General features: G+C 38.7%; 1 protein-coding gene across 2 annotated transcripts in view; it reads right to left on the bottom strand.

Moving 5' to 3' along the window:
• SYDE2 (synapse defective Rho GTPase homolog 2) overlaps nucleotides 1-17,097 on the bottom strand; it is a 38,348-nt gene extending 21,251 nt beyond the window's left edge. For both annotated transcript variants that reach the window (XM_074376100.1, XM_074376101.1), the window contains exons 1-3: nucleotides 15,671-17,097; nucleotides 7,052-7,747; nucleotides 1,260-2,359 (exon numbers count right to left, since the gene is read on the bottom strand). In XM_074376100.1, the coding sequence (XP_074232201.1) occupies nucleotides 1,260-2,359; nucleotides 7,052-7,747; nucleotides 15,671-17,000 (3,126 nt within the window). In that variant the 5' untranslated portion in view covers nucleotides 17,001-17,097. The remainder of the gene's footprint in view (nucleotides 1-1,259; nucleotides 2,360-7,051; nucleotides 7,748-15,670) is intronic.
• Nucleotides 17,098-18,566: the final 1,469 nt, after the last annotated feature.

The raw sequence follows: 18,566 nt of genomic DNA, 5'->3' as shown, positions 1-18,566 counted from the left end.
AGTCTACCTAATCTCTGACCTCCCTACATGCTGCCTGAAAAAAATGGAGGGAAAACAGAGAAACTTAAGAAAAAAGTAACTGGACCAAAAGTTGGATGGGGAACTAAAAGCCTCTCTTCCATACAGACAACATAAACTCGACTTGACAGAATCACATATCTGAGAAGGGGGTTCAAAAATTCAAATGTCCTATCTCTCAGCTGCAGGAAGCTACTGTGTCTATTTTTGTTAATAAAAACAAGTAAGACCCACAGGGATTAAGTGACTTGCTCAACATCACACTGCCAATAACGTAGGAGAAACCAGAATCCAAGTCTCCTACATCTTAATACAAAACTCCACTAATTCATCCAGTTTCTACAGTTTTCATGTTAAGTTCAAGATAGGTTATTTTAAGTTCATTTCTACATACTTATAAAGAAATCATACTTCAGATTTTGTGATATTTATCCTCAATGTTTTTTAATCAATGTTGTATATTCTGAGAGCACTAAAGCAAAATATTTCCGAAGGTAATGATTTTTAAGCTTATTTTGTATTCTAAGAATTAGTATAATAATTACTTGTACCTCAAAATAATATTGTCAGTTATATGCCATTTCTCATTGTCATAGTCTACATGTAGTCATGAAAACAAAGAAAGATAAAGTCTACCAACTGGTTAACATTTACATATCTCGTTACAAATAACACCAGGTCTTTTGTTTGTTTTAATGGATGCTTTTACCTTCTTATTAAAAGGAAAAGAGAGTGAGATGTGCTTTTATTAGTAGGACCTCTCCTTATCCTTAGATGCAAAGCTTATACTTTCCAAAGAGTGGAACGAGGGAGAATAGGAAACATGGCATTAATTTTAGGAGTGAAACAGGGTTACAAGATTCACTGTTGGAACTTTCTACCAAAGGAATGTCAAACCATGCAGAAACATTCCTTAAATGAATTGGTCTTTGCCTATGTTATCCGCACTGGCTTTTCCTAGGAATGCCATTGTAAAGCAATCTTCATCTTTAGGTATGGGTCCACGCAGCTCTGCATCACAACATAAATTATGGGACCATCTAGCATGCTTTCAATCATTAACAACATAGGTTAAGGTATAAATTATACCCTAAACATTAACGGAATAAAAACAAAGAGGAGGAATGAGAAAAGGTCTAAGTTAGATTTTTTTTTTTTACCTTACCTTGAACTCCTTCCCCCAAGACTTATTATAAGTTTAACTAATTAATCAAATAGACAAAGAGGCAATAACATAATACCTGACAGCCTCTCTTTTCAATTTCCATAATACATTTCTGAATCAGGAGTGGTACCATCAAGCCTGTGTTTTCTTTCTCTACAACTTTTCGAATATCAACGCCAAATATTTCTGGTTCTCGATTTGCATCTAGTCCATGAAGTGAATTCTCCCACTGTTCCAAAAGAGTCACCTTCACATAAATAAGACCTCTGGGTTCAAGTTTGACAGCCAACTGATGTGTCTTTGTCACTCTGAATAAGGTGGGAAGAACAACAGTTCCATGGCAACACACTCGGTTTTTTCTTGGAGTGGGCTCCCAACTGAATACTACTAATTTCAAATGCTGTGCGTTTTCAATTTCTATGTTGAAAGTGTGATCCATGTCTAAAAATGTTGTCCGGCACGTAAGCAAAGCTGTTCTGGCTTTGTTTACTGAATCGACCTGAATTGCACAGAAGACATCTCTTGAATCTATGCGAGGTGGTTTTAAGTCCTCAGCACCATAGAAGTGCACGCTCATGAGCCCCGATATGTACTGTGAGCACTTGGGCTGATCAGAAAAGCTGTAATGTCTAAAAGCGTCAATGTCTATCTCATTCTTGCTGCAATTATTTGGAATTATTTCTTTTCCTCTTGCAAACTTGTTTTCAGATCCATGTTTGCTAGATTTAGCTATAAGTTCAGGTGAATCTCCATCACTGAGGTAACCACCTTTGCAGGAATACTTAGAACTCACAGAAGTTATCTTCTGGTAGCTGTGCTGAGAAGACACACTGGTATCAAGATGGTACCGACTTATAACATTCCTCCTAGCAGCTGTGGTTGTGTTCCCAGAAGGCAGAATAACTGCGTGATGAATTTCTTGACAGTTACATTTAGACAAGGAAGGACTATTATCTGGACTGTTTACATAATTCAAGGTTCCTTTAACGCTCAGTTTTCGGCTAAGTTCTGGCAACCTTTTCATTTTCATGGAAAGTTTCCTCACAGTTCGTGGAGATTTTATTTTATCTGGAAAAGACCAATTAATTGAACTCCCTTTCTTCACAGAGCTAGGGCTTGGAGATGGTTCTATAACTCCCAATTCAGTCTTATTTGTAGCAGCTAGGATCCCAGGACCTTGGGGGAAAAAAAAAGATATTATAAGGTGATATGTTTTTATATTTAAGGGTCTTAAACTTTTATTCCTACTTTATAACCCACCAACTTAACAAACTGTCACATGGACAGAAATTCCTCCTTGTCTCATCTCAACAGGGAGACCTAGTTAAGTTTGGGTGAATCTCCACGGCCATGTTCAAGCAGAATGCCAAGATCTACACACAGCTTAGAGTGGAAAGAAGCACCTCCCTCTCCACCTGTTTTTCTATTCTGAAGGTTTTGGGGGAAGGGTGATATAGGTTCTTTTTAAAATCTCTCCCACTACAATATTCTTCAGTGAGTATATATAACTGTTAACAGTGGATATCAGAAAAAAACTAGGAAAGCTTCCTATTTTAATGTGCATTTTAGCATATTAAAACATTTACTTTAACATATTTCCTATTTTGGTATATTTATTTAGAAATCCTACCTATTATAAGAATGACTCCTCTATATTTACAATCCTCTAAAAACTAAATTTAATCACATAGCATTGCTGGTTAAAAAAAAGTCAAAAACATAAGAAGGATGTAATTTTGGCAACTAAGAGCCCCCTTCTTGTTCTAAAATTCTATTAGAACATATCACCAAAGGTTATATAGAATGAACTCTAGTCAAGCAGGAATAACTGAATATTGAATATCATAAATCTAGCTAAATAATTTTTAATACTGTATAGACATCTTCTTTCTTATATTATTTGAATGCAAAAATTCCCTAGAACTTCAAAAGCTAAATTAGGGCCTCTCCTTGCAATTGTAATATAGTAAAGGACAGTACAGAGATATAAATATGTTTTCTTATTATTTTCTGTTTTCATAAAGGGTAAAGCATTAAAATGCTTTTTAATTTTTCTCCATACAAAAATAGCTTTATTTTTTTCTGAATGTCAAAACTATTCAGGTTTACAATAAAAAGTTTTTTTTTTAATTCAGAAAAGTACAAATAATTAATAGCCCATACCACCAAGAGATTAGTCATCATAAAACCACACTATCAGGAGATTAAAAAAGGTACAACTGTGGTGAAAATAATATTAAAAGGAGCTTCATGTTGTTATTATTAAATTATTGATATCTAATTATTATTAACATAATACCAGCCAACATCTAATGAGCTAGACAAAGTATGAAAAATTTAATACTTAGTATATGCAGATCCTCATTTAATTCTCATAACAACCCTAAGAGTTAAGATACCGTTAGCACCCCACTCTCCAGATAAGGAACCTTACGCACAAAATGTCTGATTTGTCTAAGATCACAAAGTTGCTGAATAGAAGAACCAGGACTCAAAGCTACACACAGGCTTTCAGAGTCTGCGCTCTAAAATACTACACTTTCAGTCTCTCCATTCTTTTAAACATTTTTCTGTTCCACACGTACACATCAGATTGATTTTCAAAGACCTTTCTTCAACTACTATTTTGAAGTTAACAAAAACTCCAGTTTAAAAAAAAAAAGAATGTACAGCCTAATCAATTTCATTTTAAAATCTGAACCTGTTCCTAGTAAGTTTTCAAACTGATAAAGCAAAATAAAAATAGCATCTAAAAATCTAATATTATATAGATTTAAATTATGCCTTTAGAAGAACCATGTAGTATTTCCTAATTATTTAAAATTTAAATTAATTTTTCATACTTTAACTATTCCTTATAAAGATCCTTAGGGGCCCTATTACATAGAGGCTACTCTATGTAATACAACAATTCAAATGAGGGAAAAAAGTGTTTATTCATTTCAAAAATCAATAGATTAAATGACCTTTCTTTAAAGTATTAATATAATATTCTCCCTCCACCCTTCTTTATGTGTGCTAACGACAAAGCAGTTTCTTTATAGAGAAAGGACTATTTTAAGCATGCCTGCTGGGCTTTTCTGGTAAGCAACTAATAAGAAATGGGTGCTTGATAAACTAGACAAAGCATCCCCTTGTACTATAAATGGTAGTCTACTGGTTTACTCCCTACAACATTCTACAGTAATGAGAGCCCTCTACAGTCCACCACCTATTTTGTCATGGCCTAAAAAAGACAACCAGTATATGAAATTGCTCTAGGTTTTATTAAATTATTCATGAGTTAATCTAACATTCTTTTTTTATACTTTGTGCATTTAATATTTCCTAGTGAAACTCTTACCTAATTATTGAAATACCGTATATGTTAGTAATTTCTACTGCAGACAAGAATGAATTCATTAAAACAAAAATGCTTTGTTTTCATAAAATCCACCAAGTTCAACAATCACTTAAAATTACACAATTATGTTAACCAAATCACAGATTAGCTATAGCTTATAAGGGGAAAGTACAAAATGAAAATCTATATATAAATGTATGTATACATACACACCAAAGTTAATAAGCAAAAAACAAGGCATAATTGTGTCAGGATGACCATAACATTATCATTCATATTAAAGATACTTAAGCTTTGTGGGGAGAGTATAGCTCAGTGGTAGAGCATATGCTTAGCATGCAGGAGGTCATGGGTTCAATCCCCAATACCTCCAGTTAAACCAAAAAATAATAATAATAAATAAATAAACAAACCTAATGGCTCCCCTCCCAAAATACAGACTTTCCTACTTCTTGATCAAAAAATTATTTTGAAATTCAACCATTCTCTTTACCTACTTCTCAACAGATTTCTGCCACTGTTGCTAAAGAAAACATACCACTTCCGGTAAGTAACCTTTCTTACCAAACTTAAAAAAGAGATGACATATAAATAAATTGTCTAAATATTTCCTTTGGTCAACTTAGGAATGTGCTTATTATAATAATACGCTTAGGAGGAGAATCACAGTAAGAAAGAAGACACAACTGACAGCCTTACTGTACTTTCAAGTTTGGGTGGTGTTTCGTGTTTTTTTTTTTTTTTTTTTGTACTGTCTGTCTTTCCAGATTCACAACTTGCCACAAACATAAAATAATAAAGTTTAAAGAAGTATTAAGTCAAAGTGTAGCTCACTTTGGAGACACTGGCTGTCTAATGTTGCTCTTATCCTGTGCCCTCCGCCTCTTCTGCACTATCCCACACCCATCACTACCTGCCTGCCCTGCTCCTGCTAAGCCTTCCTCATACTCCACCCAGATCACCACCTGTGTTCCAAACTATTATTTTATATAGTATTTATTCCCCTTCGCATCCAGATTACAAAAGAAACACACATTCACTCTGGAAAGATCAGTCTATAATTAGAAATGCACACACACACACAATTTTAATCCCAGCACTGGGGAGTGGTGGGGGTGGGGGTGGCAGGCATGAACACTTCCAGAGTAGCTTTTCACTGTTCCTTTCAAAACTGGCATCACAGTGTATACACTGTTTTTTAACTCACTTTTTTCTTAGCAATATAACATTTACTCCTCCTCACATACCAGAGAAAAGGATCCGAATGCAAGTAGTTTATTTGTAAAGTACAAAAACATCAGCAAGAAAGTGAGGAAATTCAGGAGAAAATTCAAGGTGAATTATCAAGGCTGCTACCACTGTGAGCAACTGGAGCTTAACCTCGTGAGAAAGCCCTGGGAAACAACGTGGAACTAGCCCATCCAAGGGCAGAGGGAGCTGGGCTAGGCCTGTCGCACAACTGGGACTCACTAGCTGAGGGGCGCGCCCAGGCTGCTCTGCAGGAGACTCCCTAACAGTTCAGAGGGCGGGCGTCCTCAAGCAGAGAGCAAACGGCCAGTGCTTGGAAGTAGGCTGCCTCCGTTCAAATAAGGAGTAGAACCCAAGGGACACGGACGAGCACTACCAGCATCTGCTACACCCCACATCTCTGAATATTTTGTACACTTGAAATCTTATAAGTTAAAATGACTTGCTATAAAACAGAGCTGCTTTTTATGCAACATTTAATATCTGCAACTAAACTAGCCTTACGTTCTGTCTCCTGGGTAGTGTGTCAGGGACTAAATTTTAAAAGAAGCACATCAGAAATCAAGGCAATGAAGAAAGAATAAAACCATTACACTGAACTGTATGAAATGCCGGGTTTTTTTTTTTTTTTCCAGATCAAAAACTGTTAAATATTGGCAATTTCATATGGTTCAACCGAATATGTATCAAATTCCAGTTATTTCCTTTCTGGGTTCCGTATCTACTGTAGCGCCAATCTGCGAGACTTTTTACTTCGACCTCTCGTTGCTTTCTCTCTTCTTCCTTTCCTTTGTTTCTGAGGAAATGTAGGCGTAAAAGTGAAAACTAATGACTATTAGTATACTGAATATACAACTTTTCACCTGTGGCCAAGCTAGGTGTGAATGAGTGAGTGAACGAATGAATCAAAATAAGACTTAATGAAGAGTATCTCTCTTCCACTCCGTGTGATTCCATTCTTTTAGCTACCAGAAAAGCAATTGCTGTTTCAAAGGAGCGACATACTAACACCGCAGCATGCATACTGAAGGCTAGTGCAGGAGCACTCAGCTCCTTCACCCCCTACAAAACCAAGTCTGTGATAGGAACAGTTAACTACCATGTCTACAGAAATGTCTGTGAACCTTTTTGAGTCTTCTTTCTCTTCATGAAAATACACTCACTTTGTAAGGGAAAGTACATAGCTACAATAGACATCTCGATTTAGTTTTAAAGAACTGAACTATCAAAGAATTAAAAAATGAAAGAAGGAAAGGCAGATATATGATCATCGTTACCTGCAAGAGGAGATCTCAACATGGGACTCTCGTCTACCATTATAGCTTCTTGTGTCTTGTGTCCATGCCTTTGCGTGTGCTGGTGCACAAGCTCTGTGGGATGGATGGGATCTACAGGAGTCACTTCATGTGGCTGTGTGGTCTGAACATCGCCTCCACATTCAGAGGAGCCCAGCAAGTCTTCAGCGTGCTGCTTGGCTTTCACGAGGTCACCTCCAGATACTACTCTCACACTGACAGCAGGAAACTTCAGCACAGCAGAGTCCACCTCACCAAAACTCAGGGCACTTGATATACCAAAGTCGTCATCCTCAGGGATGGGGTTGTACCATATCTCTCCTTCATCATCCGCATCATTCTCCTCATTACAATCTAGTGAGAAGTTCCTTGATAATGAAGAACCTGCAGCATTGCACACCATATACGTACAATATTCTTCAGGTGATCTGAGGAAAGGGCGTGATAGCTGATGCTTAGGTAGAGAAACAGGTGAGACGGATAAATGGCTTATCTCTTGGCATTTCTTATTTTCTTCTTCCAAATTAAAAGACCTCGAAGTACTCTGATACAGCCAGTTGCGTTTTTTTGACACAGTGATGCTATTAAGTGGCTTATGACCCCTGAAGTCCATATTATCCTTCAAATCTTCGAAGTCTCGTCTCTTCATTGACGACCCATAGACATTTTCAAATAAATCTGTTTCAAAGAAATAAGAAAGTAGAATATCATGCCTGGCACATCAGAAAAGACATGTGACTTGAGACCAGTTATTAAGATACTATTTTTAAAAAGATAAAAAGGAAGAAAAGTAGTATCAATCACATTCAGAGACTAAAATTGAACAAGGAAAATTTTGGATTTTCCACCTAAACATGGATTTAGATGTCATAAGAATTCTAAGAAAAAAACTCTAAGACTGTCTTTATAAACATCATTGGGCTAAGAAAGCTTTAGCTGAGCAAAACACACTTTATTAAAAGCTTGTATAGAATGCTTTGTGCACAGTATGCCTTCCATTCACATTTGAGTCATTTTAAACTCACTACAAGGACTTTAGAAAACACAAGTAATATGACTACCTTTTCATACAAAGATTAACTGAACACATCTTTCAAAATAATTGTGCCTTACTTATTAATAAATATCTTACTGATAACAAAAATTTCAACATAACATTTGTTTCCTAATCATATAGCAGTGTCTTAGGCAGAGTTTAAGTCTAAATATATAGGGCAAACATAAAAATAAAACTCCCCAGGAAGACCAGACTCACAATGAGCACAACACAGCTGTGGTCATCGGCGGGCACAACCTTAAGCAGCTAGAGGATGAGAATGAACAAAATAGCTCCTGCCCTTAAGGAACTCGTAGCCTAATGAAGGATGTCAAATACTTAGATAGGTATATGTATTAATACGATGTGATAAGACTCTAAAAATGTATATATAACATGAATTCCATATAAAAGGGAAAATTTTTTGCACTTCTATAAAGTTGCATAAAGCTGGCTTCATGACAGTCAATAAGCTAAACATATATCATAATACTAATTCACTACACATAGATAATTAAAACAAAACCACATTTCTCATTTTCAGATCGTGCCAGGTTTGTAAATTATGGCCTGTGCTACTTTCAGCGTGTATGTATATGGTTGGTTCATCTTAGCATTATGGCAAGTAAAATATAAGTCTGATAACGGACAGAGATAAAAACACATTAAACTATAGGAGCTTAATAACAACCAAAAAATCAGGTTCATGCATAATCAAGGCTTTCAGTAACCTCCCTTCTACTGAAACAAATCTTTTAAAAAATGTAAAATTTCCCTTTTTTAACCCTAAACATTACCTAATCAAGATTAATTTAAAACACAAAAACAAAAAACCTTAAACACAAACTGGATTTCAAGTTCAGTTAGTTCCAGAGGCAGAAATAGAGGGACAGACTAAGAATCAGAAGGGAAGGAATCTCCTGTGAATGCCTACTTATGCCAGATATTTACTTACTCAGGAAATATTTCCTGAGTGTCTATTATGTGCCAGGAACAAGAGATAAAGCAGTAAGAAAGCCCTTAATCTCATTTAACCTCTTCAACAATCCTGAGACAGGTCTGATTATTTCCATGAGCCTCAAACATATGAGGGATATGGTCAAGGTGCAAGGCCTAGGATTCAAATTTATGCTTGTCTAACCTTAAAATACATGCTCTCACCTGTCCCCCTCAACAGCACGCTACCCACTAAAGGTAGGGATATAGGCAAACTTCTCTGAACATGGTGATAACATCATCCCAGTTAACCTTTACAGGGTGGCTGCTGGGATTAAGTAAAATAATGTTTGAAATACTTTTAACCTCTTCTGACTCCAAAGTTCGTAGGAGCACACCTGGGATACCGCTAAGGGATACCTACCTCCACTCTCGGAAATTTAACGTGTAAACATGTAACAGATATTCAGTAAATATCTTGAATTGATTTAATTTAACTAATGAAAACCTGAAGATTCGTCTATCTGTGGTTCTGTCTTGTTTACACTTAAAATTAGGAACTGAAAATCACCACATACTCGGGAATCGCAGAGGCTTGAGAGCTTTTAGCGACCACAACCTTTTGCAGAGTGCACTAAAATCTAGATCTGTTTCACAGTTAAGCCCAAACGCCATATTATTTAATGGCATTTCAGACCTTCACAGGATATTACATGTAGTTTTGACATAATTATAAATTTAAAGCAAACAAGTATAAAATTAAACAGTTCACAGTGGATATGAGTCATACATTTTTTTTTCAGCTGTCTCTCAAAATATCCAAAATGTTATACAGACACATTATTTTGAGTCCTATCAGAGGTTTTTGACATACATCATAAATGAAGTAAACATGCTTCTACTTGTACTACATTCCAAGGAACTGCAATGAGAAAAATAAAGCTACCAGTATCCCATTTTTAAGCCAACTGATACATCTATTGATGTGTTTAATGAATGTGCAATACTAAAAGGAATAATTACATCATGAGATACAGTGCAACTATTTTTCATGAGACTACAAATTACAAAAACTTGAAATGAAATAGTCTGATTGCTGTTGATGAATGTTTCAAAATACATGATGTTGTTTAAATTTAGAGATAAATAGGTATATTATTATAATTTCTGATAAAAGTCAAATTTATTGTTATTAGAGCTGAATGTAAGCAATATATTATTCAAGGCAGCAAATTTTACTTGAGCAATTGTTTATAAATAACTTAAAGCATTTCATTTTTATCTCAGTTAATTAAATGGATGCATATGAATATAACTTATACAGAAGTGTAAAGCTATTTGCCATCTTCCCTTCATTCCCCATTTATCCTAAAATTAATGTTAAACCTTACTGGCATAAATGTGAAAGTTACCTTTAGCTTCAAATTTTATATATATATATATATATATATATATATATATATATATATATATATATACACAGACACACATACATATATATAGACATTTATATGTTTATATGTTGAAAGAAGACACAAGTAAAAAGATATAAAAATACGTGCAAAGTTGCAAGGCAAAAAAGGCTTCATTTTCTTGCAACTATACATGTTATGATGTAATTATCAGATTTTAATTAAATTCATTTTCCTTGAAAATCTGTAAGAGAATGCAGAAGTGGCAATTAAAGGTTTTCACTCAGAAAAATATTTACATAGTGGTGACCTACTCAAGCCAACTTTGTGTTCTCAACTATTACGTATTTCATAATAAATCTAGATGACTTACTAAACGTTTAACTAGTGCTCCAGTTCAAAATCAACAGCATACGTTCTGAGTAATTATGTATTTCAGCCATCACTGAAAATGTACAATATCTACAGACATTTAAAAAGTTCTACTACAGAAACAAACTCCGCTGCTTTTGCTTACTTCTCGTTAAAAACCCTAAATAAAGGTATTCTTATGAAAAATGCACCTGAGCTTAAATAAATACAAGCAGCCCTGCTTACAGAGTCAATCAAGCCTGGCAGCTCAAATGAAATTACTAGAATAAACCTAAGCCTTAGGTTCATATGAGTGAGTTTATGTATATACCTTTATCTTTCCCAAATAAATCTAAATAAGGAGAGGAGTACAATAAAAAGGAAAAAGGTGTTTTTTTTTATCTTTTATTTTTCCTCCCTTGTGACTAGCAGTAAAAACCCTTAGGAAAAAAAGCTGTGTGCTAGCTTTGGGGACAGGAAAGTAGACAAGGAAATTTTGAGACTGTTTTGAGTTCCCTGAAAGTAATGAAGAGGAACAAGAGAAAAGAAGCACGAAAGAAAAGATGAGTAGAATAAATAAGTGCCCCTAAAGGGGTGTCCTCTAACTCAGTTCTCAGTCTCCTTGAGGCAGTCGTTCTGAACTTCAGATCATTTCACTCTCCATACAGAATCCTAATGATCTGGGGCAAGGCAGTGTTTTCACAAAGCCTGCTTGCCTTTCTTGACAACATTTAAGCACCAGGCATGGTACCCAATGGATTATCTTTTTTCATCCTCACAGCAACCTGAGGACTGAGGCTATGTAGCTAGTTAAGTAACTTGTCCAAGGTCATAAGCCTGGTAAGTGGTGGATTTGATCCGAAATCCAGAATCTCTCTTCTATTAGCCATTATATCATATGGCTGTCTCTTGCAGATTCCAAAATCTCACTTTTACTAGTACAAGATGAGACCAATATGGAGGGAACTGCTTAAACTTGTCACATATAAGTGAGTAGTAAGTGTAAAGTCATACATATAAAACTGAAGCAGAAAGAGTTCCAGTGCTTTGCTCTAATGGAGGTTGGTTTAAATATCAAGTGTCAGAATAAAGTAGAATGATTTTTCAAACCTTTAAAAATGTATCAAGACAGGCGATTGGGGGTCCTGAGAATTCTAGACCCTTACTACCCAAAGTGTGTACTACACTGGGAGTTTGTTAAACTGTAGAATCTCAAGGTCCCACCCCCACACATATTAAATCTGCATTTTAACAAGATTTTCAGAGAATTCATATGCACATTAAGTTTGAAAAGCTCTGTTCTGTAACTGTGAATCACAGAGTGGCCAAGGTCTGGAAAACAGCCTTAGTGATTCTCAAAACATAAACACCACTTAGAAATGTAGGACTTTCAAAATCAACACAACACTATTTTCTGCTGAATATGTAATTCTCAATGTTTTCTGGCCACCAGCAACTCCAATGTTCTATGGCATTCTTCCCAAAACAAAAAACAAAAGCAAAAAACAGGACTGGCTTGCTTCTGGGGCCACAATGGTAGAATTTCTCACAGCGGGATTTAGAGCTAGAAGACAGTCAAAAATTATATGCCTATAACTACTAGTCTTGAAAGGGCTAATGCATAAAAGAATCTGTTTGAAAAATTCATAAAGATAATGCAGTTCATAAAGTTAAGAAATTGGAGCTACAAGTACTTGAGAAAACAGGCATCTGCACTGACAGCAACAACTTCACTTTAAGACACAATGCGCAGGTCATACCAGCTGCAATGCTACCTTTAAAAGAACTGTCTAAAGAGTTTGCACAAAATATTAGCAAGTTACATGTCCTAATTTTTTTCCTTCACAGATCATGGAGCAAGAAGAGCAGAGTCAAAGTAGGTTAATTATTTTTTAAAATAAAAGGCCAAAGTAGCTCAACCTGGTGCTTTTTATTTATTTCTGAGCACCTTATGCTAATTAAAACATTTATAAAGACTTATAATGAAGTATATTTGGCAAATAGATTAAAATTCCTTCGTAACTTTAAGGCTTGCAGAAACTTGACAATATTTAGTATGTGTAATGACTTTAGATTTCTTAAATAATCATCTCAATTAGCAACAAATTGGCCAATCTGTGAACACTACATACCCCACTGCATCAAATAATTTGCAGTATTATATTACCAAAAGTTTTAGTGGCTCTTAGTAGGAGCCAGAATCAAAACAGAAAATCATTTTGGCTTCCATTTGTCATATGGTCTCAAAAATTTCCAAAATACCTAAGTAGATCAGGTATCTCCATCCCAGTACATAGTTATTCTATGTTATAAATTCTAAGTATAACTTTCTTTTGAAAGAAAATATCCTCACAAATAATATTGTATAGAAAAATGTGATATAAACCTTTCAGGCTATTTAACATCTTTATACAACCAAGAATGCACTGCTTCATCTGGACTGCCCAGTTAATTTTTTAGAGAACATGATTTTAAAGTAACACCAATTTGAACTAAACATTTAAAGATACAGGTTAAAGATGGATATAGCAATTGATTAAAAGAAAGTCTTTAAGCCTATTCTAGGATCTCCCCATCTTCTTTGCAACTTTGAGAAAGTTACTTATTTCTCTAAACTCTGCTAAACTTCCATCCATCTCCTCAATCCAAGCAATTAAATAGAATTAATTGGATCGAACCTCTAAAGAACTTTAGAACCCTTTTGACCTTAAATAAATAGGGGTTTTGGAGCCATAAAGACCTGAGTTTGAATCCACATAAAAGTTTGGATCTATACACTACTATACATAAACTATATACTAGTTTAAGTGACCTTGGACGAACTACTTAACCCCTCCTCTTCTTTTGTTGTTATTGTTCAATAGCTTGTCATACCTCCACGTGGGGGGGGGAATAATAAAGATTATATGCAGACCCCATAAAGTATCCAGAATGGTTTTAATAAGTTCAACTGATCTTCATTAAAAAGTTTTAAAAAAGATAAGCTCTTCAAATCTATACTAGTTATGTAAACATTGCACAAATTATTCTTCCTAAGAGGAATTGGCGATTTGAAAGGAAATAACATCTGAGAAAGTTTTTTAAACCAGAGATTAAAGTTTTTGTTTAGATTTCTTGTAAAATATCCAAAATTATATCACATAGTAATTCAAACGTGTCATTTAATTTCTTTTAAAATCAGTTTCATTTAATTAGCTTCTCAGTGGAAAAAAATCAATCAATTCATTCCTAAGAGTTACTGTATTTACTAATATGTTTTAAATCCTTGAATGTTTACCCTACAACTGAGGGTATTAAAAGCCACCAGATGGTAAATGTTTAACCTTTGCAATAAAAAAGTAATAAATATTTTACTAAAGTTTTATACAGATTTTTGTTACGGCTGAAAAGTAACTGTCTCACAAAGAGTTAACTGAATCAAGATCAGTAGAAGTAAAGATACAATGGCAATAAAATGTAATAAATGATTACAAATACTTTACAACTACTGGAAATGCATAATTTTATTATGAAGTTAGCATAAAGTATACCTCTCTTCACAAAAATTTACATTCTACTGTCCTTTTATTCACATGGAATGGAATAAATTTGAGGGAAAATTTTGACAGGTGTGAATTAGAGATTTATAGATTCAAAAAAACTCTTCTAGTTTGTATACACTTAAAGTGAATCACTTAATTTGTCTGCACTGTGTGATTAGAAGTTTTGTGAGCTTTGTTTCTCCCCACTGCTGCGTGTTTATTGGTTTAAAAAAGTTAATGTGCACAAACCCAGTCCTGTAGGATTTGTAACTCTTACCAGAGAAACTGCTAAGCACTGTGAATACTTTTTACATTTCAGCATTTAATATTTTTAAAATTATTACTGATATGTAAGTCATTATACTCACAAAAAAGTCTTTATATTTATGAGTGTAGTCCAAAAGATCATGTTCTTTTAGGCTCACTTTGAAGGCACTTCTTTCACAAGAGAACTTTTTGCTATTTACAACGTAAGAGATTTCTAGAATTAATCATCTAAACCTCCAGTGAAAACTAAAAATCACACACAAAATAGGCAGCAAAATCCTATTATTAGGACAATTATACTTAAGTTACAAATAACATTAAATGTCTAAACATTAAATATTTACTTTCTTAAAAACTACATAAGACATTTTTCTTTTGATTAAATTGCAAGTGCCCTTCATTTTCCACAATAATTAGATTACCTACTTTACTGGGTTTTTAGGGGGCAAGGGGGAGAGGAGGAAAAGGTGAAGAGAAAAGAATATGTGAACTCCTACCTGACTAAAAAGAAATTTTACTATGGTAGTTTTTTCGGTTTGGTTTGGTTTTGGTGTTTGGTTGTATGTATCTGTCTGTGTGTGCACGCGGGCTCCTGGGAGAGAGAGGGGGAAAGGTGCAATGAGCTAAGTGACAGTTTATAAAGTCCATAAAGTCTAACTTGGATCAAATTCAAATTCACAAACTCCACAAAAGTCTACAGATTTGCCTAGAGCTACAAAGAATAAAAATCAAGGCAGCACCACCTAACTCGAAACCCACAAAAGTGTGTGGTGAACTTAACCTTTACTCACTGTTGTGCTTAAAAGTAGGTACACTGGTTCTTGGAGAAGAAAAAACAAAAACTCCAAGTTCCTCATGCCACTGTCTTAAAAAAAAAAAAAAAAAAAAGACGAGAGAATGCATTACACTAGGTAACTGTGAAATCGCATTTAGCTGCCACTTACTTACATGACACTCACTTCGGCACGGGCGCGTACCTGTCTGCAAAACCATACCTTCTTCTCTGCTCTAAGACAGAAGCCCGGTCGGTAAACATGAAGGCTTGAAGTGTTAGCATTTTGATTTCAAAGGATCCTACCTGTCAGCGTAATTCTTTGGTTTGGAGGCACCGAGAGGACTTGACTTTCCTGCATTTTCAAAGTGCCCAGATTTGGAGAGATTGCTTGCGCTTCCGCGACTTCGGGGGGTGTCCCACGGGCGCGACCCTTCATCCCCAGGGACAGCAGGCGTCCTTTGTACATCCACTTCTGCAGCTTTTTGACTGTCACTGCGGGCGGTTTGAGGAAGGGGAGCCCCTCCTGGCCGTCTCCTTTGCCGTGGCGGATCACAGAGGACCCCGCAGGATCCCGGAAAGGACTTCCCGAGGAGCGGCCGGGGTCCTCGGAGACAGGAGTCCGAAGGCCGGAGGGTGCCGCGGCCAGGGCGCTGCCTCCGCTCCAGCCTTCCATCCCGTCTCCACGTGGCGGGGGCTCGTCCGGGTCCCCGCGCGCGCCGCACCTGATCCAGCTGTCGCTGCGCCACCGCTGGAAGGGAGGCGGCTTGGCACCTACCCCGAGACTGTCGAGGCTTCTGCTGCAGGACAGCCGCATCCGAGGAGTCCGCGGGCGGCCTCCCCCCGACTCCCTCGGAGGCGACCGGGGCGGAGACACCTGCTGCCAAGGGCGGCCGCCGCCTCCCCCCTCCCAGTCTTGGGGGCCGGCTCGGCAGTCCGCTGCGCCGCAGGGGGAAGGCGGCTGGCCCCGAGCCCAGGCTCCCGCAGGGCACCCGCGATCCGCCCAGCCCCGGTCGCCCCGCCGCGCGCCCGAGTCAGGGGGCAGGTCGTGCATGGCCTGGATCAGCAGATAATAGGCCTCTCGCAACTGGGTCTGCAGCCTGCCTGTCTCCAGGCGGCCGCCCTCCGCCCCCGGGGAGGAGCCCGCCGCCGGGGGAGGCGGGGGCCACCGCTCCGCCTCCGCCCCCTCAGGCTCGAGCGAGGGCTGGGAGCCGCCGGGCAGGTTCTCGTAGTAGTCGGCGTCGTCCTCGTCGTCGTCCTCCTCGTCCTCTCCGCTGCCCTCGGAGCCCGGCGGGGTGTGCAAACAGGCGCGAGTGAGCCAGCGGCCCGGGGGTGCGACCTCCTTCCCGCCGCGCGGCCGAGGCCCGAGCGCTCCCGACCACTCGGGTCGCCCTCCTGGGACCCGCGCCTTGGGACATCTCGCTGGAGGCGACGGCGGGGGCCGCTCCAGGCTCGGCTGGGCTCCGTCGGCATGCTCGCGTGGTGGGGCATCCGCAGCACCCCCGGCGTCTCCCTCGGCTGCCGAAGAGGCCGCCACGGTGGCTGCAGCAGCCGCCCGAAGCCCGAGCTCCCTGGCGGCGCGGGGACCCCGCCTCCCCCGGAGCCTGGACAGCGTCCGCCTTAGAGGGTCCGCCATCCCCCTGCGCCTCAGCAGGCAGGCTCGCCCCTGCCGCGGGGAGAGGTCGGAGCCCCGCTCGGGAGAAAGCAGCGCTGGCGGAGGCGGCGGCGGCGGCGGCGGCGGCGGCGGCTCCCCATGACCGGCGCTGGCCCTCGCGGGCTGCTCACATACTTGGCATAACTCTGCCGCGGGAAGGGTGGGGGAGGGCGGCGGCGCTGCACGGCGCATGCCCCGGAGCCCCGGACCGCGACGGGGCGCGCGGGCTGCCGGCGACAGGGCTGCGCTCCCCGGGTGGGCGCGCGACGCCGGGCGCGGCGAGGCGTGTGAGCGCTCAAGTAGACCGGGGGATGCGAGAGTGCGCGCACCGAGCGTGGGGCTGCACTGAGGGTCGAGGCAGGAAAAAGGACGAGCGGGAAGGTGAGTCTGGGCCGGAGGCTGCAAAGTTCTGGTTAAGGAGACAGAGAAAGGGAAAGTGCCCTCCTGGCTGCCACTCCGTCACCTCCACCACCCACCCCATTGCCACCATTGCACGAGGCGTGTCTAATATGCAAGTCCTAGCTTGAGAGAAAACAAAGATTGTTTTGACGGACAAGGTATGAGTACAGGTGTATCTCATTTAGTGCAGTGTGTTCTAGAAACGTTCCGAATTGTACAGGGAGCTAGTTATTTCAAGGAAACTTGCAGCGATTCCTTTTCAATTAGGAAGAATCCTTTTGTCCAAAATATAACGACCAATGTCTCTTTTTTAAGTTTTTTTTTCTTTTTTTTTTCTTTCAGTTAATGCATGCTAACACAAGGTTAATTCTGACGTAAACCAAAACTTGTAAGACAGCCGCAATACAGCCTCTGCCATCGCTCCGCTAACGCTTCGTTTTAATTAAAACTGGGTTGAGAAACAATTGGATTGAAATTAAGAAACAATGTTCATTGAAAATACCAACTCTTGTGTCTCAAAAACATTAAATTCCATGTTCTGTGTAATGGCTGTAAAGTACCTCGTGTTGCCACAGATCAGTGGGCCTTTCTGTGATTGATGAGAATCAATCTGATTTTTCAGTTACACTTTTTAGTGTTTACATATTAGACAGGGTCTTTGAGTGGTTCATGAATGTACTTCGAACTGCTAGCACAGTACTTGTTCATAGTACTCAAGAAATACTTGTTGAATAAACGAATCCCTCCATAGCTGAATAAAAGAATTTACCTCTCTAACTTTCCCTATTTCAAACTACATGTCTCTCTGTAAGTTCCTTTTGTTTTTTCCTTCTTCTTCCTTTCTTACCAGAGTCTCCAGTCTGTAAATATTCTTTAATCTATACTACCACTGTTAGTACCTAGTCTCTACCTCCTGGAATAATTTTGCAGAAATCTAACCCATCCTTTAAGGCTCAACTGGCTTTTTCTTTTTTTAATGGAAGTACTGGGGATAGGACCTCATGCATGCTGTGCGTGCTAAGCACATGCTTTACCACTGAGCTGTACCCCCCAGCTGCCTTCTTTATGAAGATGTCTCTGATTTTCCACATGCAAATGATCACCCTTCCTCCAAATTCTAATAATATCTTACTCATATCCATTCATAGT

Source organism: Camelus bactrianus, chromosome 13 (assembly GCF_048773025.1).
Source record: "Camelus bactrianus isolate YW-2024 breed Bactrian camel chromosome 13, ASM4877302v1, whole genome shotgun sequence".
NCBI classification, from domain to species: Eukaryota; Metazoa; Chordata; class Mammalia; order Artiodactyla; family Camelidae; genus Camelus; species Camelus bactrianus.
The sequence above is the reverse complement of the archived record's forward strand: the minus strand, read 5'-3'. Positions and strand labels throughout refer to the sequence as shown.